Raw genomic sequence first — 27,908 nt, 5'->3', positions numbered from 1 at the left:
CGCGAACCGCCCCGCGCACGCACTGCGGGAGCCCTGACGCCGTCCCATTCAAGGGACGCGGCGGCGGAGCCCTTCTTCCTGCGGAGAGAAAGAACCAAGCGGTGCAAGACCAAGTCAGCCGGGCGAGGGGCGCAAGTCGCGCGTGTGCCTTCTCAACGAGCGCGGAGACGCCTCGTGGCGGCGGGGAGCCCTGGGAGGGTTTCTTTCGCCCTTTCTCTTGAAAAACCCTCCTTTCCACCACGTCACCCTCACCTGGTCTTCTTTTACGTGAACGCCGAGTACACAGCGGGGCCACTCGCGTATCGTCGTCGAACCGGAGCGGTTGTCGGCGCAGCCGACCGTTGGCTGGGAGGGAACGTTTCGGGAGGAGGGAGGCAGGCGCCGACGTCCCGGCCACAACGGACGAAGCGAGCAGCTCAGTGTCGGGACGCGCGTCGGACGACCGGTGACGTTCCACGGAGAGGCTTCGTCTCGAGCTTGACGCGCCAACGGAAGACCAGTGTGGTGGGACAGCTGGCTATGGCGTCGCCGCCGATGGATGCCGACGTCTTCCATCAACACCACGGCCGGCCCCAGGACGTGGTCACCGTCGCTCACGGTCACCATCGCTGTAAGGCGGCGGCAGCCCGGAAGCTGACGGCGCTGCACTCTTCAGCCGGCGGGGTGCAGCCTCCGTACTCCACGGCCGTGGCGAGGCGCAACGAACGCGAGCGCAAGCGCGTGCATCTCGTCAACATGGGCTTCGCGTCCCTGCGCTCGCACCTTCCGGATTGGCCGGTCGCCTCGAAGAAGCTGAGCAAAGTGGAAACGCTTCGCTCGGCCGTCGACTACATTACCAGGCTGCAGGAACTGCTGGGGGAGGGCGCCAGGGAGAACCTGAGACCCGCGTCGTCGGCGAACGAGTCGTCTCCGGCGCCGTCCGACCTGGGTCCCAGCTCGAGCCCTGACTCGAGTGTTACCGGTCACTGCGGGAGAGGAGATGCGGGGGATGGCCTGAGCGGAGGTGTGAGGTCGCCCATGAGCCTCGTCGATGAACTGGAGCCCTCGAGTGACGGGGGCGGAGACGAGAACAATCACTTCTTGGAACTGGCAGCTCACTGGTTCGGCTATGCCTCTTAGCGCAGGGGATATGCTTCGCGCGGCAGTCCTCGGACGTTTCACCGTCGCCGAAGGTTGTGTTCATCGTTCGTGCCGTATCGAAGATATTGCTTTCCCGCATGAGGGTCCGTTCAAGTTTCAAGACACCGCTGGAGTAGGCCTGCACTGGAGGTGAGTCTGACTTGCTGAAAGATTATTTACTGCGTGCAAGATCACTCGTTGGCGAAATGTTACACCGGAGGGTCACTCGTGGTACAGCACGAAATATAGAAAAATAAAGCTGCTGCCATTGTGTAGATAAAGCAGGAGGAGATTAGCCACGTAGAAGCGGGAGAAGTATTGGAGCAGCGATTTTTCGTTGCCGGATATCCTGTCTAGCACTTCACTCAGCATCGCGCTGCTGCATTTCTCCGGGCTTATTTACTCTAGTGTCTTTCAATGCTCTCACTGCCGTAGCTTTTTTGTTCGTTCGGCGAGGTGTTTGCGAAGAGACCTCAGTGGCGAGTACCTTGACCACTCGAGGAATTAAGGCCATCAGGAGAAATCAAGGCTACACAGAAGCTTGAACGCAATTGTCAGGCACGCCGCATCCTTGTGCCCTGTGTCAATTTCCTTTCTCCTGCTACTTTGGCCTGACAAACAGCGATTTCTTGCACATTTCTGCTCTTTGGTGTGCATCGATCCTCCTTTGTATCGTATAACTGCAACGCTTTGCATTTCGTCGCTTTCTGTACTAATCGCGTCATATGAGAGTTCCAGTTCGCTGCCTTCCAGACACTCAAGCCTCCCGTGTTAAGTCGCCGCTTAGCGAGCCTCTTATTGATACTGGAAGGAAGGGTTCTGAATGTAACGCCGTCTGTGTTTTCTCGATGCAAGTAGGCGCTTTCGTGGAAACTGAGGGGCAACGGTTTAAAAGAACGTCAATTTGGGCCATATGGTGCGTACTATTTGAGACGGAAAAGTAATAGCGCATAAAGGTAGACAAACACAAAGACAGCGCTTGAGGACAGCACAAGGACAGCGCTTTTCCTGCGTCTCTTGTGTTACGCCATGTGTCATGCTGGGACTACATGTCATATACTTCGTCTTTAACGTGCTTTATGGCACCACACTTTCCAGTCCTGCAAATGCGGTTGTAGAGACTTGGCATGGAGGCGTGTACGCCCAATGAAAAGGTGTTTAGCTGGAGGATATATAACTGGTTCTTTTCATGTTTTCATGCAGCAAAATTTAAACAACAATGAAGGTCGTCTGGTTCCGGCTTCACCACGTTCGAGACGCGCGCTTCGACAAAGAACACACTAGCTCACTGCAGCAACGAAGCGTCATTACGAGATATAGCAATCTTGCGAGAGAAAAAAGGCAGCCGCTCTTGTCACCAAGAGCAGATAATTACACCCTTGCGGGCAGTGTTATTGCATATTTCCTGCTTATGTCAAACTATATAATTAGGGCCTTCTGGAGTTCAGTCACTAAGTATGGTTTGCGTTAAACGTACGTAGAACTAAATTTACCAATCCTTCGAGCTACGACTGCTTGCTTGCAATGTGCCTTAAAGAGCGCTACAAGTATATCCAGCTCCTTATTTGCCGTACTGTTCGCCGCCATTCACACGCGTACGAAGGTTGCAAGAACATTATGCAAAATCTGGTCCCGACGGCAGCCGCTGTTCCCACACTGGTTGCGAGGCATAAGGGCTGTTGAGTACGAGAGAGCCGGTAAACTCAGAGATAATGGATTGCGTGAAAGTCGACAATACTCAATTCGGTAAAGTTACGCGCAGGGCTTAGCAGCTGCGGGGTACCATCGCGGCCGACGCGCAGTGAGCGGGTGTGCACCGGATGCGGCAATTAGGTTTCTCACCCAGGCGTGGAAGAAGACAGGGTGCGCGTTTTCTGTTGGGCGCAATGCAAGGGGTAGGTGACGCGGTCGCCTGAAGCAGCGCCTCGTGCGCACACAGTCGAGTGACTATGCAATTCACTCCGCCTTGTCTAATAGCAAAAAGCAGCGAGGCTGTGGTGTCGCACCTTGAGGCCTGTCGCAGATTTCTGGTGGAGAATCAAGACGGCAAACCGTGGCACAAATAGCTGTGTGTTAAGCCTCTTGCGCCACATCCTGTTGCAGTTTTCGCCTCTGTATGTCTTCTTTAGTGCGAGCTTTTACTAAGAAGGCGCTCTGTGAGGTCCCCTTAGCTTCAGCCGAAACTATTACTTTAGCTTCGGGAAAGGACATGAAAGCGTTACCTCAGCAACATTCGCCCGTCTTGCTGCGCTGTGGACATGAGTGCGTAATTTGCCTCACTGTTATTTTGAAAACGTCAACGCGCATTGTGCGTATTCTTTGCTTAAAAAATTAGCACTGGCTCGGAACGGTGGGAAATGGAGGCGATTCCCGTCGTTTAATTTATCAAGAGACATGGCTGCCGAGTGAATTTGCTCAGTCTTCATGTTATCTCTACTATTCACGACTGCTGTGTTCAAATGATTAAGAGGTTAATTTAACTGAAGACGGAGCTTCGTTAACTGGTAAGGACCGACGCTGCGCTGCGCCGCCATTCACATGCCGACGATGATCATTGATGGTTTTTACGTTACGAGTCGACTGGTGGTGAAATTTGTGAAGACAACTTTCGCACAGATAAAAGCGTATCTTTATCAACGTAGCCGTAACGAGCAGAATCTATTTTTACTAAGAACGCGAATCGGATGCAGTTTGCTGCCAGTGTTCATTTAAGGTCACCGGTTAGTTGGTCAGCAGAGTGCATGGAATGGAGCTCCGTGGGTTTGCCTCCTCATGCAACTCAAGTTAAAAGAGATACCCGCAGACAGAACCGAAAGATGTTATTTATTTTAACTAAAGTGGCTGTTTGGGCTTGTTGGTCAGTGATCATGGTTACAGAATGCATTCAGCACCAGTCCTGTCATCTTCTTCGTTTGTCATTGCTTTGCGCGCTGCATTCTTTACCCATTATTTATTTTAGGGCGCAGCTCTTAATCGCGCGTTCCTGGGTTGAGCTGCACCGTGGCTGTCGGTGTAACCGAGACAAAACATAAATGAATAGATAAAAATAAACAAGCCTTCACTAGGATTCGAACCCACGGTGCCACGAACATATCAGTTTCGCTGGCCACTGCAAGCGATCACTATGCAGTCTCCGCAGCCGATCACGCCTCGTGTTAAACTGCAACACTCTCTCGTGCTGTGCATTACTCATTGTTGTCTTCTACTAATACTGCTGTCGAACTCATATAAACATTCTGGCGTGCTGTGCATTGCTCATCTTCGTCTTCTTCAACTCATACTACTTTCGAAATAATATCGTCGCCAGACAAGCCAATGACCCAGCAAAGAAAAACAATGAGGCTCGAAAGTCTGAGACGCTAACGAGCTGAAAAAAAAAATCTAAATTCGTTTTGAAGGACGGAAATGACGCATCAACTGTGTCACATCTCTCGGTGGACACCCGAACAGCGCCGTAAGGGAATGGGTAAAGGAAGGAGTGAAAAAAGAAAGGAAGAAATAAGTGCCGTTGTGGAGGTCTCCGGAATAATTTCGACCACCTGGGGATATTTAACGTGCACTGACATCGCAGTGATCGCACAGCACACGGGCGCCTTTTGCGTTTCGCCTCCATCGAAACGCGGCCGCCGCGGTCGGGTTCGAACCCAGCTACTCCGGCTCAGTAGACGAGCGCCTTAACCACTGAGCCACCGCGGCGGGTAACGAGCTGCTCTCAAGTTTTTGATTAGGTAGAATCGGATTCAATGCACATGGTAACTAGCTCTAAAGACAAGGACAGAAGAAAGAAAGACGAACACCGCGAACGCTAGACATCGACTGGTTTTATTCCAGACAGACACATTCATGATATAGGCAAAACATGCACAAAAGATCACACCACAAAGCGCATGTACAACGGCACCTTCCGGTTCAATAACTGTAATTCTTTCGATGACAAAGATAATTAAGGATGGGTTGCTTACGCACGACTGTCGTTCCATGCAGATGAGGAAGGCTTCCAGTATTTTAAGCCCCTTCTTGACTGAATTTGAATCGGAATCGTCCTTTATTACGTTACACCTAGGGGTTGGACTTCTCGGTTTTTGTTTTTTGAACATTCGGGGGACTTTTATTGGTTTTTATTTCGGAGCCCAGGTTTCGGTTTTTTGCGGCGAATATTATGTTCGACGAATGAAATACCGAATTTTTTCGTTGTTTTAATGCGGCAATCATGTGTGGCCAAAGGCCAATTGAAGTCTCGGTGTTTTTTTCATCACGAACAATTTATTTACCACTAATTAGCGTGCAAAATGGTATTACTTGGAGCTATGCTTGTAGAAACAATTGCTATCGTCATTAAAAGAGTAACTCAAATTGAATGAGATAGCCGGCAGGCAAAAACGCGTTGAACTTTATTTCCAAGAACTAGTTTGAATTGTTAATGTTGGCTTGTCGCTCTGGGTTTAGCGCAGGGGCGGGGGCATCACGTGGTCGGCGTGTTTCTGGCAACGTTGGAATTTCCACCTACTTGTCGCTGTAGCCAGAACATACTTTTTCGTGACGCCCATGCACAGTTTCGTGCCAGTGTCCTGCATGCAGTTGATTAACCTACTTAACCGACTAACTATCCTATGCAGCCGATGGTTGGCGAACAAACAGTGCTTAGCTTGCAAGCGGCGAAGAGTTGGCGCTCCCCGGTCGGCAGAGGCGTGTAAGCTAGTAGAGCAATACCTCCAGTCGCACAACTAAGCTGCTTATCCAGCATCATCGTCGCATCATGCCTCAGGCTTCGCGATTACTTACTTTGAGTTCTGATTGAGTGTAACTGAGTGTAACTCGATGGTCTCGGCGCGATGATAAATATTAGGTTTGAACTACATGTTCGCATTTCAGGGACGGATTATGAAATTGAATTTTATGAATGAGACCCACAGGTGAAATTCGGCTTCACATTTGTAAATCGCTTAGCCTAAGTTTGCGTTTAAGGAGCAAAACAAAAGCTGGTAATTAGATACTATAAAACAAGCAGTTCTGTTATGAATTGCTGCAACGGCACTGAGCGCCTTAACGTCTCCTTGAGGGCCCTGGAAGATATTCTTTGCAAGCTTTCCGGTCAAACCAACTGGTACCGCAAAACATTATACAGTCGTTTACTTTCGCATTTGCAGTAGCCCAAATCTTCCAACGTCTTTTTTTTTATGATCGATACACTGGCCATCTTGGAAACCGATGGCTTTTTTATGAGCATCTGACACACAAATTTCCAGCTTGCACTACCGCGGCATTTATTTTTATTCCTTTTTTTTTAAATTGCTTGTCCCTCTTTTCTTATGGCCTATCGCTCGACTGACGTCACCTCAAGCCTCAGAAAAGTAACATGCCAGTAGAGCGCTTGCACACTTACGCATGCTATACAAGCACGCATTTTACGAGACGTTATGCTGCATATCACATCCGCAGTTATAGGTCAGCGTATGCCAACGGAGATGCAATGGTCACTTCAGCCATAGTGGCGCCAACTGATTTTAGACCGGGAACTATTTTTGTCAACAAACCAACGCTTCTCGTTAGGCCTAGCCGTAACAGAATCCCTAGGAAATTTAGGAAATTTATTGCTCGAGCATTTTATCGTACGCCCGATGAGACGAATCGAAAGTACGATGCCCGTTGCATGGCCAGTGCACATGGTAAAAACTGCAATGGCATCAACGAATTCACTCCGAAGCGAGGGTTCAAGCTTCGATGCGCTGTGCAATGCTGGGGACGCTCTCTTTACATACTCCACAGCCACGCACGCTCAAATTGCGAGAGTACGCGGCGCTTGCGTACGCTAACACTGGATTTGAAGCACCACTTGGCGCGTGCGCAGTACGAAGCATGCTATTTTTATTGCGCTTCATCCCTTTTGCGTATTCCCGCCTACGGTGTATCCAAACTTCTCTGTAGTCTCAAACCGGTCCGACCTTTCTCCCTTACCTCTCTCTGCGACGCATTCAGTGGACAGTGTAACAGGCGTGTAGGCGCACACAAGAAACTGCGTAAAATATTTATTTTGCCCACGCACGTAGGCTTCTCCCTCCTCTTTCTTTTGCCTGAGAAACGAATGCCACGAACAAGAAAAACGAACGGGCCGCCTGTACTGAAGAACCGGCGAAGGGGAGGGAGTAATGAAGCCAATTACGTTGTGCCTGGAAGCGACCGCACCGCATCACCAAAACGCCCAATCTTTTCACCCACTTGGTCTCGCAGAGCTTAGGTAATGATAAACCTGTTGCTGCTTAAAACTTTGAACGACAATTTCAGCGACGCCTAAAGGCAAAACTTACTCTCTGTGTCGACGAACCGTGCTTACTAAAGACTGCGGACGTGGCGGATCTACGCAAGACGTTATTTACCAACGCAAGAGCCGGACATGTATATGGGAGGGAGGTTGCCAGCGTTCTCCTAGATTTTTTCAAGATACTGAGCCGCGCTTCAAATGCTGACTGTGGCAGTTTGACTCTTGTGGGTTCTTGTATGCTTGGCTGGGTCACACATCTGTGCAACAAACTCTCGCCTAATCGTCTAAGCTGCGCTAGAGCAATTTCCGGCAGATTTATTACGGCGCTCATTCTATCAACAACCTACACCTCGACGTGGCAGTGGTAGCCGCTGTTTATTACGAAAGCGCTATGAACTGCAATGAGCGGTCTCCCTAGTCAAACAACCTTCGGCACAGCGTCAATGCGCGCATCGGCATAGGTACCCAGAGAGGGGAAGAGTCCCTTGCCGAAGTACTTGCTGTTGGGCTAGTTGGTTCATCATAAAGTTGAATGGCGCAAGGGAACGGACACAGTGTCTTCCTGTGTTCGTTCCCTTGCGCCATTCAACGTTATGAAAAGTCCCTTCCGAAGAATGAAAAAAAAGAATGCGACTGTGCGCCGTGAAAGAGCTGCAGGTTTCTGCTCACATAGAAGAGGAAATAAGATTCGCTTTCCAATCGATGGCGCGATCTTCGCCGATCGCACCCGTGCTGCTCGTCGTGCCAATTATCGCTGTTTTTGCTGGCCCCGCCATTACGCACGCGTCCCCATAGCTCGCGCCGCATCTTTTTCCCTTGGAAAGCGGGCGTGTCGATTGTCGCGCACACTTGGTCCGGCGAGGCGTCGTCTTCGGACGTCGTTAGTCGGCCCCGTCCAGGAAAGGCACAACGGCGCGCGCCCGCTACTCGGTGCTGAACCAACCGCAGAGCGAGCGATGGCCTTGAACGCGCCGACCTTGCCTCATTAACGGCGAGCTTGCTCGGCGGACATGCAGCGCCGGACCCGTTAAAGCCTAAGTTTGTGAACATACAAGCAGCCGAAGGCTATTTGCGACAGGAAGTCGGGGCCTGGAAGCCATCAAGCGGAGTGAAGCGTTGACGGGGTATCACAAACGAAAAGAGAGGGGAGAAGTTTCTTCCGCAAGGATGGCACTATGCGTGTGCGCAAGGCAAGCAGAAAAGGTCTATTGCGCAGCTGCCCCTTCGGAAGCAGTGCCTTCTTCCCAGTTTTGTGAGAGCGCTAATCTGCCTGACAGAGCATCCAATACTTTCCGTTGTTTTTCTTCTTTTTTTTTGCATAACGGTTTAGGTATTCCTTCTTAAATATTCTCTTTCCTCCTCTTAAATTGTGAATACAATCGCACAGAGTTAGGACGAGTTGAAATTATGCTACAGACAATGCCGGAGACAACTGACTCGGCACGCTCCACAAGAGGGACCCTGTCGCCACCACTACACTGGCGTCAAACAACGGCGTCACTCCGGAGTAAGCTGTCTGGTGCTGCGAAAAAGATCACCGCGACAGCAAAATTCGCTTTCTCGGAAGAGGGTCTCGCGACATTCGAAAAAGCCCAACGCACCGTTCTGTGCCATCCTGCTCGAGAACAGAACATCGCCAAAAACCCTTCTATTCCCGCTGAACCAGCACTCCGAGCACGAATACGGCACATGGAAGCAAAAAGGCGATAAGCTGCCCTGTAGCGCACTCCCTTTTCTAAAAGGCTGTTCCCACAAGAGGACAGCTTACCCACATTTTGATTACTTTCTGTTTAGGGGGAAAATGAATAGAGCGCAGGGCACATTGCTTGTGTATTCGTTCGAGTGCCTACTTTACAAACAACTTAGTTTGTTATTAAGGTATAATGCTTTCTTTGTTCATGAGTGGCGTGGACGGAAATTGTAGACGGGAGCTGGTGCACGAACTGTCAATCATAAGTGGTATGGCAATTAAAATAAAATGTAAAAATTGATTAAGCAGCATTTGATAAGCAACATATGAGTAACGAAATAAAGAAAATAAAGATAAAGAATAATAAATAATAATAAACGAAAAAAGAAGGAATTAGAAATGTAAATAAATATAAAAGAAGAATAAAAATAAAAACAACACAATATAAAAATAACAATGCAGACTGATAGAGGGGAAAGAGACAGAAACAAATGAAAATTGGTTTTGGGGGAGAGGAAATGGTGCAGTACCTGCCTCACGCATTTCGTGTCGAGCCTCGAAAAAATTTACTATATTTCAGCCCCTGAAGTCGCAGCGCATGAACAAGAATTTCGGCATTTGCTGTTTGGTTCGGAGAATATGAGTTCAGTCCTTACGAGGAGCTGCAAACACACCGTGTACAAAGCGACGCCTAGAAAGAACTACGTGAGACAACATCCTTGCTGCTGACATCGAAGAAAGAGAGGTGCTTCTCGGTTAAATACCCACAGAGTGCATACAAAAAGCATGTAAGCATGAGGAACTTGCAATGAGCTGCGAAAAGCGGCGGTTGCTCACCAAGTCCGCCTGACTGTTGAAGCGTTTTCAAGTGGGCGGTCGTCCATGCGCCACCTGTGAAACTGTAGAACGCAGAACCATGGTCAGCGAACATGTCATTGTTTGCTTTCAGTGTTTAAAGCGTCGGCATCGTCGTTCACCTTCTTGATATGGCAACGATTGCTAAGAGTGTCGAGGAGGCAAGGCGGGCATTGTGGGCTATGCTAGGATTCTTTCTCCGTTACCATCGATTGGCAGCTACTATCCGTGACGGCATGGTTGATAGCTGGTAAGCACACCCTGTTCTGTCTCTCCTGGGTGGACCCGTGCTTTCGTGCGTATTTCATCCCCTACTAGTGGCGAGCTAGGAGGAGACGAGGAAGCCAGTCGAGGTAAGAATTGTTGCACATTATGGCATTGATTGTTTAGGCTGGAAGAGTGCGATTCGGGGTGAGAACAAAGGGACAAAGAAAACATTAAAGGCAAGAGGGAAGAAAGAGAACGGAGGAAACGGACCGATTCTGAATGAACACTGTAGCCGAACACTCTCCACTTTCTGTATGCACAACGGATTCGCAACGCTGTCCAAAGCTGTGCGTGGAGGACAATAATGGGCGCAACCTCGATCGTCTCCCGATCTCGTCTCCCCGCTGATTGCGAATGGGATGCCTTGTTTGGCGCCGATCGTTATCGGCACCCTCATTCGCAGCTGCTGCGTGCCACTTCTTTTTCCTAGGGATCCCCGGCGATTTTGTCGATTTCAAAACCGCTCACCACAGCATCCTCTGTCTCATCGAAGCCCTGTCGGGCCCCAGCTGCCTTTTTCCGCATTACTCCGGAACTTTTTTTCTCTCTGTCGGTTCCACGCCTGCAGGCATTATTTATCCCCCGCCTCGCCTGCGACTGTCGAATCCCCCACGCAGCTTCCTCTCTTCGTCTCTCTACTGTCGTTTGTCTCCCTTCTTCCCGCGATCCGAGCATTATTTATTCCCCAATACTGGGCGTACTCTATGAGATCGAACTGGTTTTCCTCTCTCCGTCTGCAGATCTGTTCGTGTCTTTATGTTGACCTCGAATAGCCGCGTTGTTTCTGAAGTATTCTCCCTACACGGTGGCTCTGCTGTAGGCTCAGAGGCGAGGAGAGCGGGAGGGGGGGGGGGGGGGGGTAAGGTTGTTGCGGGCGGTCTCGTTTGAGTGATGTATTGGCCGGACTTTTTTCACCGAAAAAATGCGGTTCAGCGTGGTTCTTCCACCGTAAAATTTGCCGCTTGAAAGGAGGGAAAGGGGATCCGGCTCCCCCCTCCCTTAAATCGGCCCCTGGTCCTGCTGGCCTGTTCCTGTGCTGCCCATTGCTACCGGCATGTATGCATTGCTTGCATATCAGCGAGGCGTATATGCGAGTTCATTGAGGAAGAAAAAAAAACACTCTCAGCGTTAGGCGCTTGGAGCCTCTTACTCCCTACTTCCATGCCGAGCGTTGTTTCTAGGCCGCCCAGAGTAGCGCGCACAACGTGTGCGTACCGAGTCGGCACACGGGTAGGAAAGATGGAAGAAAGAGAGGAAGGAAGAAGGAGCGAGCGATGGGATCGCGGCGCCCGGGCGCCGATTCTTACGAATGCTGGCGGGGTCGCTCTTCGACGGTTGAGTTCGGTTTCGGATTGGTTTCCATTCACGGATTCAGTCGCAACTCCCATTGTGCTGGCGTGGCGGGAAGCAAGAGCGATGGGCGAGAAAATAAAAAAAGTGTCAGGGAGGGAGGGGGGGTGAGGAACGGAAGGCAACCAAGGTTAGGAGGGCGCTGCGGTGCCGAGGAGCAGGGGCGAAGGACCGCAGGTCTGCGTGCCGTTTCGATTCCAGGCTCGGTGGTTGTATGTGTGCATTGAGAGGTGTCTTTGAAGAGAGTGGGGCCATGCGTGGATTTCAGGTGGGGGTTGCGTGTAGGGAAGGGTGCGTAGCTTCGGCGCCAGACCGCGAACTCAAAGCTTCGTTTTGTGCGTTTGAGCTTAGGACCGACATCCCGATCAGCGCTCTTTGATCCTTTCTCGGGAGCGGTTTGGATTGCGGAGATGAGCCTCCTGTCTCCTGCCCCTTTGGCGCTGGCGTCCTTTTTTTCGCGTGGCCTTGCCACTCGTACGCAAAAGCAGGGCTGGCTTTCAGCTGCGTTGGCCTCCTTTGATCTCTTCCTTCCGTCTTGCCGCGAGGGGCGCCGATCGCCAACGATCGTCGCGTTGTTCACTTGGGGACTGCGATGGAGGTGGCTCTACCTCTGGTAGGTTTTTTTTTTTTTTGGGTGGCTTGCAATGGCACATCTGAAGCTTATGGCAGCCTCATCTCAGTAGTGTTGTGCCTTTTCATTTCCTTTCTTTCCTATCATTCGCCGGCGTGTTCTGAGGGTCCCCTTCTTGGAGCAAAATCTTTCGGAGCTGCCGTACAGAAATAAAAAAGAGATCACGCGCGTATTTCGCAGCTCACGCAGAATGGAAGCTTCTTTCTTTGCGGTCGGGTGGTTTAAGCGTCGCTAGTGTACTACTGAATGCAGGCTCAGTGGCGCGGTAGCCGGGCTGCTGGTCTAGTATTCGTATCTTTGTTGTTTTTTTTGCTTCCTTCGATCAGGTACTTTTTTGCTTGCGCGTACATTTCGCAGTAGGTGCGGCTGCAGGAAGCGCAAGTTTATTTCATTCTAAACATTTCGCATTCGTTCGTTGAAGGTTAGGGATCTTGTTCCGATTGTGAGCCACCCTGCAGACTACCCACGTGAGTCTACGGGGCATATGCGGGCCACTAAATGCACGCCTACCGTGGAGCCCGCATTCAGTGGGGACGCAGCCCTGGCCTGTGCACACTTCTGCTTCTCGAGCTTCCATTTGATTTCTTCACTGCTAAGCTTGCGCCCTCTTTTGGGGCATTGAAGGCCCAGTGCTTGGCGGTCACCCGGCCGCTTGTTTCTTGTTTGTCCACGGAGCTCTGGACTACGGTCGTCTAATGCCGCCATCGTGATGACAGAAGGGGCTACAGTTAAGTGGGCGTGGTTGGATAGAAGAAATCCTGCTAAACAATAACTGCTGCTTTTCCGGCGATAGAGTTATGGGGGAGCAAGCCCCGACGACGCCTGTGAGTTCGCGGGACTCAGTCTTGGCGTTAGGAAGGGGAGAGGCCTAACTGGCGGCTCTGGCTCGTGACCGAAAGGAAAAACTCGGTATATATCTCTCTCGGCGGCCACAACATGTGCCACCAACTGACCGAAGCGATGGAGGAGGAAGTGAAAGAAGGGTAGGGAGAAAGAGGAGCCTTTTTTGGAAAACTCTGGAATAACTTCGCAGCATCTTAACATCTTACGCTCACAGCGCAGAGTGCATCCTATGAACTACGCTTTTTTCCAGACGTGGCCACTACGGCCGAGATTTCAATCCGCAGTCTTGTACTCAGCAGGTGAACACAACAAAAAACGCTGCCACGGCACCAGCGAGTTGAGGCTATTTAAGTGTAAAGCTGACGTAACACAAATTAGGAAAAGTGCGTGTTCGAGTCTGGAAAGAAGCTTTGCTGTGTAGGCTGTCTATTTTATCGGAAAAGCTCAGTTATCATAAGCTTATTTAGCGTGCTCAATGGCAAAAAGAAATGAATGAAATGAAAGCAGCAATTCTAGCCATGTGACAAGTTTCACGCAGCAGAGCGCGTAGCTGTTTTTCTGTTCTGTTGCAGGATACGGTATGGAATTTAACTTTCTTCGTTCAGTTTGATCACTGTCTATAATGCGATCTGTAATTCGCCGATTGCATTTGAACGCCTTAGAACAGATGTAACGAGAATGGGCATTTCAAGCCTGTACAAACGATGAGTCATCACCTCCATCAACGCTGGTGCCTTGCTCAAAAATCCTGCTACCGGCCGCGCGCAATATGAGCCACACGTTGTGGGGGTTTCCCCTCCTTCTCTCCGGTCCTCCTCTCAGTTCATTCTTCCCTCAGTTGTTCGTGGAGCGAGCGACCGTTTAAAGGGCGCTGCTCGAATGCACAGCAATGGATCGGGGCGAACGCGACTGCCATTATATTCCGCTGTACCAATGGGTTTGTTAGAAAGAAGGGAATTTCACACGAAAGCGGGCAAAGATCGAATAGAAGCGCACTGCTCCAGCCTTGACTTACCTTTGATTTCATTCGGTGGAAATCCATATAGATGACGGAGATACAGTCGGTGTCTTCGACGCAGTATTTAAAGGAAAACAGCGCGATGCATACGCAGGTGAACCGCCTAGCTGTTGTTGTTGTTGTTGTTGTTAGCCTATCAAAAGATGGCACATACCCACACTGGGGGATCGGCCAAGAATCGGGTGGCTATTCACCTGAACGCAGTTAACAAAAAGGAAAAGCACGTGGGAGCGCAACACCGGTGAATTTTTCGTCATGAACAGAAAAGGGATGAGTGTTTTGATTTTAAAACTTTAAGAATAATAATAAAAAGAGTGATTAAATATTAATGATTTAGTCAAAATGTAATAATTGATAGAAAAGAAAAGGTTGGAACACTTAGCAAGGCAGTCGGTGAGATTCTATCAGGAAATTTTGAACAGCGGTGCAAACAGATCTGTGGCTGAACCCAAATGTGGTGGCGCCAAATGATAGCAAGAGCGGGCTGCTCAAACTAAGGCCACGATGCTGCAAGGGCTCCTCCAGCAACTTTTTTCTCAGTGAGTTGAATCGGCGACAATACAGCCAAAAATGTTCAATAGATTCTGGCTCACGGCAAAATGCACAAAGGGGAGAGAGCGCCAAACCCGACTTGTGTAAATAGAAATTTAGGGGGGGGGGGGGGGGATGCGGCAGCGTAGCCTCGTCAGTGATACTTCAAGCTGCCGAGAGCAACAAATTTTCCTGTTCCAATAATATTTAAGGTGCTCATAATACGCCGATGTTAAAAGTGATGTGTCTTGCGTGCTTAAGAACGCACGTCGCCGAAATCTAGATGCTGTAATGTGGGCTGTAGCCGGGATGATTGGCAACACGGGGCCGCTGAGGGAAGCCTTTGCGAGATTATCAGCAATCTCATTTACTGTCACACTGCTGTGGCCGGGAACCCATACTAAATGAACAAGGCACAAATGCGGAGGAAGTAGGGATAAGAAAGTTGATAAAATGGGACCGTCAACCTGTGCAGCGAGGGACGAACACAAAGATAAAGAATCAGTAATTACTGCAACTGCCGTAATAGAGGGGTCTAGCTTGCGTAGAGCAAGTACAATTGCTAGAAACTCTGCTTGAAAAATAGGGGGGAAATCTGGAAGGCGCAGAGAAAAGGACCAGTCTAAATGCGAGCAAAATATTCCCACACCTGCTTTTTCATTGCATTGCGATGCATCAGTGGCTATTGCTATATCTGTTGGTAGGGTCCTCAGATGATCTTCTAGAAGACCATTTAGAATACTCGGTGGCAAAAGTTTTGCATTTTTTGGGAATATGTCGTCGAAAACAATGTGGATAGTGGGCCCATTCCGAAGCGCAGGAAGGATATCATAAATGTTGACCTGACATTGTTCCTCTTTTTCTTTCGTCGTGCCTCGCGAACGCTGTGCTGCGTTCTTTATACGTGTTTTTTTTTCTAAAAATGCGCAAAACCCCAATCACCCTATATTTCTTCGTGCCGCGGTCGATGCGACATTTGCAGGTAAAATGTACGCTGACCGTTCACAATCTGGCCTTTGTTAACTGTGGCAGCGAATCGTGCACTTATAGATCCGCCCTGGTACCCGTCTTCTACCTGGGATTTAAGTAAAATCCCGTCACCGCGCATTTCCTCGTCAGCAGGACGGCGCGTTGTTCACAGGAAACAAAAGCGCTCAGCATTACTCCATGAAAACAGGAGAACGGGCGCACGACAGTTCCGTCAGTGTCGCGTCTTCTCGGTGCGTACAGCATGGCGCCACATACACGTCGCAGTGGACGCAGTGCAGAGGATGACCGCGCGGGGGCACGCCTTCACGGCCGAACGACCGCGCGCCTTTCCCACGCTCAAGGGGGCTAGCGAGGGGCCAAATCACGGCGGGAGCATCCTCCTCACTTCCGGCTCTCTCTTCCGGCTGCGGCGGCGCAGGGGAAAGAGCGACAATCGTCCTCCCATTGTCTCTGTGGCTCGAGCGACGAGCGATTAGCGACCAGTTTATTCTCCTCCTCTCCGCCCATTAGAACAACCGCGTCGGGCCACCTCCCTTCCCCTTCGACCGGAGCGGCAGTGAGCTGGTTAGCACATCGCGTACTTCTTATTTTTTCCTTATTCCTCACCAGCGTGGCCTATATGCCGTTAAAGCAGGGGATTACAGAGTTGGTGTCTGCACTAGAGCACTGCCCGGGCCGCATTCTGGGGACTGAGCCCAGCCCAGCACCGCGGCTTCAAGCCCGGCCCGTGCCCGCTTCGTTATCATTCAACTGAGCCCGTGCCCGGGCTTTGGCCCGCAGCAGCGACAGTGGTGAATTGCTCCCTGTGTGCATGCAGTCTCCTGCTGTACATGTAAACAAGTGGCCGCCAAAGGAGAATAATTAACATTTGAGAAAATTGGTTTCCTGAACACAAAATGAAGACAAGATGCGGCGGGACCGCCTTCTCGAATTTTTGAACACGGATGTTATCTGTCAAGAGCCCCGGAGTTTCCAGAGCCAAATGAAATTGTGGCATACACGCGCAAAAAAAAACTTGAATTGCATCACTTTTTTTAACCGTAATTGTGTGTGGCCCAGGATGTCTAAATATTAAACGCCCTTGAAGCCCTAGAAATGACATTTCTGATTTTTAAGTGCGCACGATTTTGCGATTTGAATTGAAGGCCGTACTGGCCTTTAAAGCTAACTTGTAACAGACGGCTGCCAGCAGACAATCGAATGAAGGTCTATCTGCGTACAAATGAGTTTTCCTTCCTTTTTAAGCCAATAAAAATAGTATTAAGAGTTTTATTTATGAATTACTGCAAACATTTTAGCGCCGAGATTCCTTCATTTCCGACGCGAAAAAAAACAACAGCGCTTGTAACCTTTCTTGCTTGACGAAAATGCAGTATACCGGACACGCCGAGAAAAAAAATAGGCAGTTTAGCATGGCTAAGCGCTGAATATCGTGCAGTAGCACTAGTTACGATGGACACTTAAGGTCCTTACGTGCTAAAAGCATTTTACCTAAAGGCCTTTACTTAAGGGCCTTCTACGTATAGCAATTCATCATGAAAGCATTTGCCCGAAAAGCCTTTAACATAAGTTCCTTGCCATAAAGGCATTTGAGTAAAGACCTGGGTAAAGGCCTAAAGGCCTTCACCCATGTGAAGGCCTGCCATGTGTGCACACCAGTCCTGTCCACTTCTTCGTTTGTCCTTGTCTTTTCGCGCTGCATTCTTTAACCATGACACCTGGCAGGTTGACCACAACCCAGTGGGCAGGTGGGCAGCAGTGCCTCAAAGCAGCACTGAGGGGCGTAATACGTAGTACGCACGTATGCCTTAAATCGAAAAATGCGCTCAGTAGTGCTACCGAAGTAATAAATAATTAAGCACAGAGCATTTTTTCTCTGCCACCACGGCCCTGTTTCAAATATACCTGTGCTAGAACGCCTGAAGTGAAGCCGTACGCAGCCCCTCTATATATGCACAGGCCCGAGCCCGGCACTTCAAGCCCAAGCCCGACCTCGGCCCGGCGAAACAGCAGGCTTTCCGGCCCGGCCCGGCCCGAGCCTTCGGGCTTCTCCGAGCTCATGCTGTTCTCTACTCGACTCGGCACAAGAGAAATTTTCTATTTATATCATTGAAGCAAGCTTCATTAGGGGAGGTATAAATAACACTTAGTGGCGAAGTTTCCTTCTAATCTCGGACCATCGATTAGAAAAAAGTCACCGCCACAAAAAAAAGTTAATTTATGTTCAATCGTTGGTGTGATAAATTTACTATAGCCGCTGACGGTTGAAAACATATTTCTTGGAATATGCCGGTTCACGAGTACTAAATTTTGTGGAAGAATTTCAACTTTCTGCGGTCGCTCAGATATTTCTTGCCATCTGAGTGCGCGCTTGCTCTCTGTCATGCCAACATGCTGGTTACGCTTGCGAGATGAGAAAACTGATTGGGAGAGAGAGAGAGAGAGAGAGAGAGAGAGAGGGGGGGGTCAATGGAAGGTGAGAAACCGTTCACAAATTTCACCTACGTGTTCCCTGGAGGAGATTATTAACCTTCAACGTTCTCGGCGTAAACATTCTCCAAAGGCCTTGACGTTCAAGGCAAACATTTTAATTTATTTTTCTATGCTCCATTTTGGGTGCCCCTCCCTGTGTAGTAGCGATATCATTACAGAAATGAGCATTGCATTCGGTTCACTTAGTGCTGACATCTTGCAGACCAACACCGATCTGTGACGCAGCAAAAATTCGATGGCACTGCGGTCGCCAGCTGGGATCAAGAACGCGGAGATACGGCCCATTGAAATCAGTTGAGGAAAAGGGTTTCAAAATAGTCTTCTGATTTCGTGGCGAATCTTTGAGGCCATGCCTTCGTTACCCATGCCAAATACATCCTTGAACAGACGAGTATGGAACGTCATTTCAAAGCCGATGTACACAAATGTATTCTAAGTGATTTGTATTTCAAAGTACGCCCATATATGGAGATGACCATTCGCGAAAAGGCAAGCGAGTGCTTTGAATAACATAATCAGACGCGCAACTTGATTTCTACGCTGATCTATTTTCAAAACGTCACGGTAAATGTGTCTGATGTTGCCGAAATTATCTCCCACAATGTCTATGGGCTCAAGCAGCGGGATGTACCTCTCCGAACCGCGCAAGCTTCTAGCGCGAACTGAAATGGAAGTATGCTGTGTATTTTGTGCCTTGCCCTGTCTCTCCGCGATGTGAAATCATGAAATTGGTAGTGGGTGCTTCGCGCATAGGATTGCATGCATATGCATTTTTCTCTATTTGTGTGCAGCCAACGAAATGGCAGCGTATATTGAACTGAACTAGAAGTTAAAGGGGCTGTGAAAGGGGCTCTAATAAAGTTTCGGCATGCCTAGGATGCTAAATCACGCCGCTTCAGGAATAGTCTCCAACAAGAATTTTTTTAGATGCGCTTTGTAGAAGCTGAGTTATCTGTAGTCAAAATTTGAATTTTTTTAAATGTGTTTTGTAGAAGCTGAGTTATCTGTACTCAAAATTTGAATTTCTGCGGCTTTGCGCCTTTCCCTCTCCTCTCGTCACTTTTTGCACGCTGGAAGGTAGGCGCTCCTCCGCAGACCCCTCTCTGGGAGCGGAGCTTCCCGACCCGCCGGATAAAAGCGGCTTATTGGCCGCGGCCACTGTAGTTGCCTGACGTCTGAAAGAATCTAACCAGTAGCCGCCTCCCAACTTGTATACGCAGATACGAGCGACGGAGGAGGGTGCGAACTTGAAAAAGTCGCCGGGAAGGGCTCGCCAATTTTCTCGCGTGATTGCGGGTCGTCTGCTGAGCGTAGAAGAGTACTATTTGGCTCTGGTTTTCATGGCAACACAGTGCAGTGATTAAGTGAGTTAATCTGCTGTCCGCGGAAGGCGTTTCAGAGACGCTTTAAGAGGTAGTTAACAGTTCGGACTGCCGCTTTTCAGCAAGTTGGCAACAAAACTAAATGACATTTATTCACACTTCATTTCGTTTCAGATTTGTTGATCGTCTTGGGGGAAGTCAACGAAACAAGAGCAGAAAAGGGGAAAGCAATTTTTGTATGAGAATTTCAGATGTCGATATATGCGACGACATGGCAAAATAGACGGCGACTTTGGGGAATTCCTTTTGTTCCAGGCTCGTTTGCAAGCCTAAAAACGCCCCGATCACAGGCGGCTAAAAGACCACGTGGCAAAATGTTTGCCTTTCATCAGTAGGTTGGGAACTCAGCCGGAACTGGCAAGTAACTAACAACTCTTCCGGTATGTTAAAGTCGGACGACCTGTCACCTGCAACAAGGTACTGAAAAAGGAGATGTATGGAACCGTAGAGTGCCGATGGGTTAGCCCAGCCATCTATTCTTCTGGTGATGTTGTAGATTGCCGCTTGAGAAAGATAAACGCGTTCTCAACAATTTTCAATTGCAGTGTGCTTTCTCTTAGAACAATTTCAATACTACGCGGAGTATAACGTTCCCCCTTCGGGTCTCGCAGATCTCTTAAGAAATTGCAATCATTTTGTGAGGCACCTTTTTGATTGTAATCTGCACAGTTCTTTACGCCACAGCCATACTGTTTCGGGCCTCCTAGAGTAATGCGAGGAAAGCCAGAGGCTCATTTTTGGCGAAGACCAAGATTGGTTAGATCGCGTTAATCATCCTGCTATGCCTCAGATTAATTTAGACCAAACGAAAATCTAGGAATGGAGCGAGATTTCTCTGATTTTGACCACTGACTTCGCTCCCGTTGAACGAGCTACACCTGTGCGGCGGGAATACCTGCCGTTCCATTCGTTCTAGCATTTAATGCACCCGTCGCCTGCGCGGCTGTAAATCTCGTTGTGGACACCAAGCTATTAAGAGCTTGATTGCTCGCGGGACAATAAAGCCTGTTGTCGTCTCCCATCCCTCTATACGAGGCATTAAAGAAAAAGTGTGACGCGGCAGGTCATCACGAGTCCAGTGAGATTTGCCGTCCCTGCGTGTGAGCAAGCTAGGGAGGCACATCATTGTGGGAAGCGATTATCCGCAACAGGGTTGGGGCTACTATTGATTGGCTCGCATGGTTGATGCAAAAAACATAGACGAAAGGAAGAACGAAGTGGACGGAACAACAATAATCCGGTGGATACCGATCCTCGTGCAACTGGTTTCGGCGGTCATGAGGCCGATAGGAATGGCCTGCGTCAGTAAACGGTTTTCGCTTTTCCTAAGCTTATGTTTCTGGTACGTACGAATTATTTTAAAAGAATTTACGTCATATTTTCACGAAGTGGTGACTGCAGTCCGGAGAGCAGAAAGACGGAGAAAATGGTGTCTAAACAAAACTCTTTATCTGGGTTGACTTGCGCCCACAATGGACTGAATCACTCGGCGGCGGCGTAGCATCAAGCGTGCTCGGCGGCCGTCGAACAGAATTCCCGCCGCTACTGGAGGGGCTCAATTTAAAGCTGATACCGAACTTTCGATATAAAGCGTGGAAAGTTACTAGACCATTCTGGAACAACTTAGAAGCAGCTCTTCCTGGATGCGATCAATCGAGATAAATAGGGTCGCGTCTTGCATCCACAAAGTGATAAAGCGGCGTGGCGGTAGGTTTGAAGAATGAACAAACAAAAACTACAAATGTTCGCGGCAATATTAAAAATATTTGCGGCTTCTGTGCCAGGTGACACTCACTCAGAAAGCATCAGCACAGAATGCAAAGGAAAGGCCCCATTGCAATGCCATTCGGCCCCACCATGTAACAACCTCCTCAGAGGGCTTTCAGGGGTATTTTTAATAAGTAAATCACTAAATAAATAAATAAACATACCCGTATGCTCTGGAACGTATGGTAGTTGGAACGATGATTCATGTTGACGAACATTACTGTCCCTTGATCACAGCGCTCATTAAAAGAACAAGGAGCGAGAGAGTCGACTCCACAAAGCGCTGACCGCAAGCAATTTAGCCAACAAAGCGCCTGCAAATATACCATTCGACGCATATGCGCATGCGGAAAAAAGCACCAAAAGGAAGCCAATTCGTCAATGCGCTCCTCGATAGCGGCGAAGAATCTCGTGCGAAATAAAGTCACCACAAAAACCAAAGTTAAAAATTATACTGCGCTCCGCGCCAAACGGACTCAGCCGACCGAGTGAACTCGTGAACCAGAAGCATTGAAACATCCGAAATGCCCCTGTTTCTTGCGAATGTGCAAGAAGCAGGGGCCTTTCTTTGAGCAGACCGCTATTCTGCTCAGGCGCGCTGTGAAGACCACGAGGAAAATAGTTGAAGCTAGCAAAAGGGCAAAACTTAGAGGATTGCTTCAGCACGCCATCAGTGTTTTTAAGCGATAATTAGCGCTCTTTCTTGTTCATAGTGTCCAAAGTAACGGTTGTTGCAATGGCAGTTACATTGTTTCCATTAGTAAGTCCATGAAAACGTTGACTCTCATCATGAAAAAAGTCACCATTGAGTTTTCTTTATATCCTGAACGTATTAATGTTACTAAACACAAGTACACACTCAATGTCTGTGCCAGATATAGCACCTACATCGTTCGCAAAGGACAGAGGTGAATTAAGAAGCTATTGCTGTTCTCTTTGTGCAGGAGCCGACGTCAGCTGTCCGGAAGGAACTCCACTGCGACCGCCTCCACACCTCCGCAATCCCTTGCTACCGGAACTGACGTGGACATTTTCAGTGTCAGGCTCTGCTGCCGGAAATGAGACGAACAAATCCCTTGCTGTCGTAAGAAAGTGGAAATTCTTCGTGTCAGCATTTGTTCCAAGCACTGGGAAGATAGTGGTGATGAGAGACTGCTGTAAACTCTTGGACCACATATTGTGTTCGTGCCTCCGAAGAAGGCGGAGTTGGACTACTTCCTTAACTTATGCCATTTGTTACTGTTTCTGTACATACGTTGATGTCGTGCCATCGTTGCCAGGAAAGTGATGCAGCGCATTTGTTCGCCAACTGTTTGTAATATCCACTTTCAAAATGGCGCCGTTTCGAGAAATGTTTGCATTTTTATGTTTGTGAATTGTTAGCCGTTTTACGCATCCTATGTTTCGACGCCATCGAGGAAGTCTGTTGGCACAAGTTTTTATTCCGCTTTTTAATGCATCTCCTTACGGTTGAAACATCTTATATGTCTTTGCTGGTAGAAACAGTGCGAAAGAGAAGAGTATGTGAAGACAAGAAGAACGCGAAATCTCTTTGTTGCGGGTTGTCTGTACTGGGAACTTGATTGTCTTCAGCGCAGTGTTGTAACAGCTGACCGTTTCTGGCTGTTCCCCTGGTTTTGTGAGAAGATCAGCGCTCATCTTTGTTGTTGACAGTGATACAACGTATTTAATGGTTTTACGCCTAGTTAAGAGCTCCAGAGATTAACCAAACAGATACCAGGTTCAACAGACTTCCTTAGGACTGTTTCTTCTGCAGTTTGCATTCAGATAGGACTACAGTTAGCCGTTCCGAATACACCTTGATGTCCAGTAGTTAGGTATGTAAGCCCATAAAATTGCAGCAGCGGCGGAGTTAACAGAGCAAATCGGAAAGGCCGGTCACTGTGGTTTCCATGCGTTAAGTCTGAGGAGCAAATTTTTATCAAGCTGAAGTAAAGTGCAAAGCACGAACATGTAGCGAGATAAAAAATAACTTGCACATTTAGATGCTGTCGGTGACTAGCAGATTTAGCGAAACATGCATTGCGAGCCAAGCTATCTTGTAAATAAGAAGGAAGCCTCTTTCGTTTTGTATGTTAAAACTTGAGCGATTGAACCCATTAATCGTGTATGTGATCTAACGTTGTGCCTGCGCTTCATATTTAAGCGTGAGTCTTTTTCACCCAAAATTTTATTTTTTCTGAATGATTGCTTGAACGTTTTTATTCCACGCTCAGCAAAGCCGAACCCCTGACTAGCGCTCGGAAAAGCGCTCCCGTCGAAACGTAGCGCCTTCGTTTCAAAGATTAATGGTAATGCATTCAGGGACATTGTTGAAGGGCATTATTTTGAAAGTGAACTAGCTGTGCTAAAGTCAAAACAGCGTCAATTTTTTATACTCCCTTTACTTTGTGATAGTTATCATTTTTCGTTACTGACTTGCCAATGTGTACAGGTCACCCCAGCATTGTCGCAGTTGGAAGAACATATGCTAAAGCGAAATTCAGAGAGAGATTTCTGCTGCAATAGGGACCAGTAGGTTGTGCCACCTGCGCTCACATTTCTTTGTAGGAAATTTTGCGTCCGTACACTGACACGCTTAGAGTGTCACTTTGGTTCGTTCCTAGTCGGCATGTAGAATAAGCAATAATAAAACGCTCGCAGTGCCCACCCTAGTTTGTCGAAGCGGGGTTAAAGACAGGTTTCTGGCCCCTGTAGCGCTCATACAACGTGTCGTAACCTCTATCATGTAGCCCCGCTGTCTAAAAAAAATCACGGGATGATCGCCACTCTGCAATGCAACATTCAGCGACTCCTGTTGTGGTGGTTACTGTAATATTGTTCTTTATGATTTGTCTTATTCTCTGGCACAGTACGCGTGACGTTGCTATACTCTCATTGATGACGTCACTGTGTTCTGACCACTCAATGTCTCAACGTGGTGCGTTGCGATAGCGCGTTGCACTAACGCCTTGCATGACTTCATGCTTACCAGTCAAACTGGCGAGTCTCGGTGACGTCTCGCGTGAAACCTCTGCATGCTGACGAACCAGTGTTGTGCAGTGTTGCGCCGACGACGCCGATGCCAACGCCGGCGACGCAGTACCGTGAAGCGTGCCCTTAGCAGCGGTAGCTGTAAAATCCTGCACGCTTTTACACTTCTCAGAGGACGTGCATAAAAGGATAATTTTTTAATTCAAAATATACTGCACTTGAGCGGCGTTGTGCAGCTGCGGCATCTATAAGCATTTTCAACGCTGTTGTACGCAGAAGCCTCGTATATTTTTTAAGGCATCGATATGCTCCCGCTTCTAGCAGCAAAATAACAATGCATGCCGAGGAGAACCAGCGCCAAAAAAAATGTTTCAAATTTTTTTCTTGTTCGATTTTAAAGAGCTACGAACTCAAGCCATTCTTTACTGATGCACACTGCCAACTTGACCAAGAGGACGTCCCACCAGCTCGCCAGACTGAATGCCCACACAATCAAGCAGAACAGCATAAAGTTGAATCGCGCAAAAGAACAGACACAGGAAGACAGAGACAGAAAGAGTGCCTACTTCCAAGTCAGTTTATTGCGGAAAACACCACCTTTATTCGCCATGTATATTATCACCATCAGTGCGTTAGCGTTATCATAGCCAGGGCAAGCTAACAAGAAAAAAATATATGTACAGAAAAAGACTACATTCATGCATAAAAGCCAGAGAATCGCTACTCACAGAACAAGGCATGAAAAATTTACGAATATGATAGCAAGATTAAATGACAAGATCTACACATGACCATCTAAAAAATCCATAGAGTTCCCGGCCGCGGAGTTTGACCGACGAAGTGCTTATGCACGTGGGCCCACCTTTCTGCTTTTATGCCCGCCATTCAACTTTATGATGAACCGAGTAGCCCGACAGCAAGTACATCTTCAAGCAGAACATTCACGTGAACTGAAACTCGCAACATTCCTGTTCAAAGGCGACTTGGAACATCCTGAGTGACTATTTTCTGTCCGTAAGGGAAAGATGAAATTGGAGAGATTCCTTTTGGTAGCTTCCAATTTCGATTGCGCATGCGCACAAAAACCCATGGGCTCAAAAGGGAGCATCTCAGTAGAGTTTAATGCGCTTTTAAATGTTACAGGTAGGTTGTTTTCTTTTGTAAGCGGTTCGGAAACTCGTTACCTTGAACTGTGCCAAGAAATATTTGCTTGAAATCTCGGGCCACTGTTTTAAATTTTGTGCTTCCCATACATGTCGGTGATTTGATGCATAAGAATGTGCAGTGTTTGTCGCTATTTCAAGAAATAGGGCAACGCAGGTTTAACAGCATTAAAATGAAGGGCTCAGTCTACCGTGTACACCAGTTCGATTCATTCCTGTATCGAACTGCATATCCGGCACAAAAAAAAAGCTCCCAGTGAAATGTGTTCAAGTTTTGTTCATGGAACTTCCAGATTTCAGCACTAAACAACAATAAAACTGTTGATTTTTGTTTTAGCTGAACCGTGTCTGTGGTTTGAAACAGTAGGTGGGCTATGCAGTCCTTTACTTTTGATCGAGGGCATATATGCGGAGCATGGTGCGTTTTCATCATTACTCTTTGAGCTGCAGAGTTGTGTGGGACAGAAAATTTTTCATTTCAGAGAAGACAGGTCGCAAGAACGGGACTTGAGATAGCTCATGCTAAGGCCGTTAAGCAAAAGCGGAATACATTATTGTTCAGTGTCTCATGGCAGTTGCCTTATAAGCACCCACTTTCACACAGCTGCAAAATGTGCCAGATAAACTTCGAAATTCAGTTCTTTTTATTGAGTTGAAAGGTGTACGCTTCGGCAAGGAACAAAATGGGAACTGAAGCGCAACAAGGCTATTTTCTGGTCGAAGGCTGAAACAGATGTCATCATAAACACAGTTGGTTAACTGCTGTCTAATGATATCAACAGTCAAGGTTGCTGCTGTTGAGGCCTCTTTGAAAACAAATAAAGCGCCCAAATTCTGCCAAGGTACTTTCAAACTTTGCGATTTTCTCTCTTGCGTCGGGTAATTGCTGATCATCAAATTTATTAGTACTAAACCTTAGCTTCTCTGGCTTGTAATGGTTAATTTCTCTGGCCGTGATGTTCACAAACAGCATTTTTCGCGCATCCTAAACAGTGGTCAAATAAACCTTTGCTATGGCCTTGAACCAACATTAGTGAGGCATCGGTTATGAAAGAATGGTGCAAAATATAAAAGAAAAAGGTGTGACGTTTAACTTGGTGCACTTTAGCGCGGTGATAAGTACCAATATTATTCTCATTCGCGACAAGCAGCTGCTCTTTTATAAGTGGAATGGCTTTTTTGTCATCAACAAAAGTGAGATTGTGCCAGTTTTGCGTGGCATATTGCGTCCCCTTAAGGAGTTGACATTTATTTTAGGAAGCATTAAATGTTAACTCAGATTAGAGGGAAGTAATCAATAATGATGCTTCCGCTGCTTTGCATGAGCGCGCTGGCGTAATGTCAAGCTTGGTAAATTTGCTTCGTCCACGCAGCTACTACGTTAAAAATTAAAATTTTTTGTTGCATGGTGTGCGATCGCTTATACTCAAGTTTTTCGAAATTCAGAACCAGTTACGTTACCTTAAAGCAAATTTTCTCGATATTTTTTTTGTACTGAAACTTTGTGCGCATAAAAAGGATTATCGCTGCACAAATATCATGCACAATATATAAGTAGAACGTTTCTGCAATTCCGGCACATATAACATTTATAATGGTTCTGGTGCTGAGCGCATATCTTCGGTGAGCTTTTTGGAGGCAAAGCTTTGACATAAAGATCGCTATACTCAACTTGCGCATTAATTTTTGTCTAGACATAGTTCAGTTTTTCCTCAATGTAGCTGTTCGGAATGCTTGCTCGAGATGTAGCGGCACACCTCCAGTTCGCTCTCTCCCCGTTGTTTCTAACATTATGATGGCTGCCGAATGCCCGATTCTGTGGCATATTCTATCTACTCACCATATTTATTAAGTTATTTTTGAGACTGGATGCCTCATAGAATCCTATATAACACGTAAAAAAGTAATTGGATATTTAGCTTCAGTTTCTGGAGATTTGTCGTGTCTACAAAAATGTAGTTATTTTACCTTCATTCATTGAGTTCACCAGCTAGCCATTGCACGAACGTAATGCATGACAGCATGTCTTTTTGTGAATGTGCCATGCTGCGTTATGGTTTTAAAGCGCACTAGACGGGCTCATATTTTCCGCTTTTGTGATCGCATGCTCTGTGTTGTACACATTTAACAGGTTTGGTAGTTTTTCAAAACTCTCGTGAGCAGTGCCATTTCTGTTGTTTTTTTTTTGTCATTGAAACAATGCCTGAAAATTGCTCATCACGTATAGAAAATTTTACTATTTTTTCCCCAAGAATAAAAAATGTTTACTTAAGAACACCGTGTGGATTGCCGTTTTATTTCGAACGAACTAAATCTGCTGAAATCGTAAAACATCTTTGTAGGTTACACATTACGTGATTTATGAGAAGAGCCATACCTAAAGAAAAAAATTCAAACTCGAAAAATGTTCTCGTTTTTCGCAGAATCATCGCAAAAGACAACGAACAAGCAAAGTAGACGGGACGAGCGCTAGCACATCTCCAGTCAACCTGCTTGTTCTCTTTCTGCATGTATGACGCTGCTACTGCATACATGACTTGCCAAGCTATCTTGTCT

At 47.7% G+C, this 27,908-nt stretch overlaps 1 protein-coding gene across 1 annotated transcript; it reads left to right on the top strand.

Annotated features, from left to right (window-relative positions):
• Window positions 1-299: 299 nt before the first annotated feature.
• On the top strand, window positions 300-27,627 carry LOC144105446 (achaete-scute homolog 2-like). Its single transcript, XM_077638566.1, has 2 exons — window positions 300-1,269; window positions 22,140-27,627. Exon 1 carries the CDS (start codon window positions 520-522, stop codon window positions 1,117-1,119), a length of 600 nt encoding a protein of 199 aa, XP_077494692.1. The 5' UTR covers window positions 300-519; the 3' UTR covers window positions 1,120-1,269; window positions 22,140-27,627.
• The last annotated feature ends 281 nt before the right edge of the window (window positions 27,628-27,908 follow it).

This window comes from Amblyomma americanum, chromosome 9, assembly GCF_052857255.1.
Source record: "Amblyomma americanum isolate KBUSLIRL-KWMA chromosome 9, ASM5285725v1, whole genome shotgun sequence".
Classification (NCBI taxonomy): domain Eukaryota; kingdom Metazoa; phylum Arthropoda; class Arachnida; order Ixodida; family Ixodidae; genus Amblyomma; species Amblyomma americanum.
The sequence above is the reverse complement of the archived record's forward strand: the minus strand, read 5'-3'. Positions and strand labels throughout refer to the sequence as shown.

Excerpts from the sequence above, each read along its gene's own strand:
- LOC144105446 (XM_077638566.1), top strand. The coding sequence starts at position 520 with ATGGCGTCGCCGCCGATGGATGCCGACGTCTTCCATCAACACCACGGC.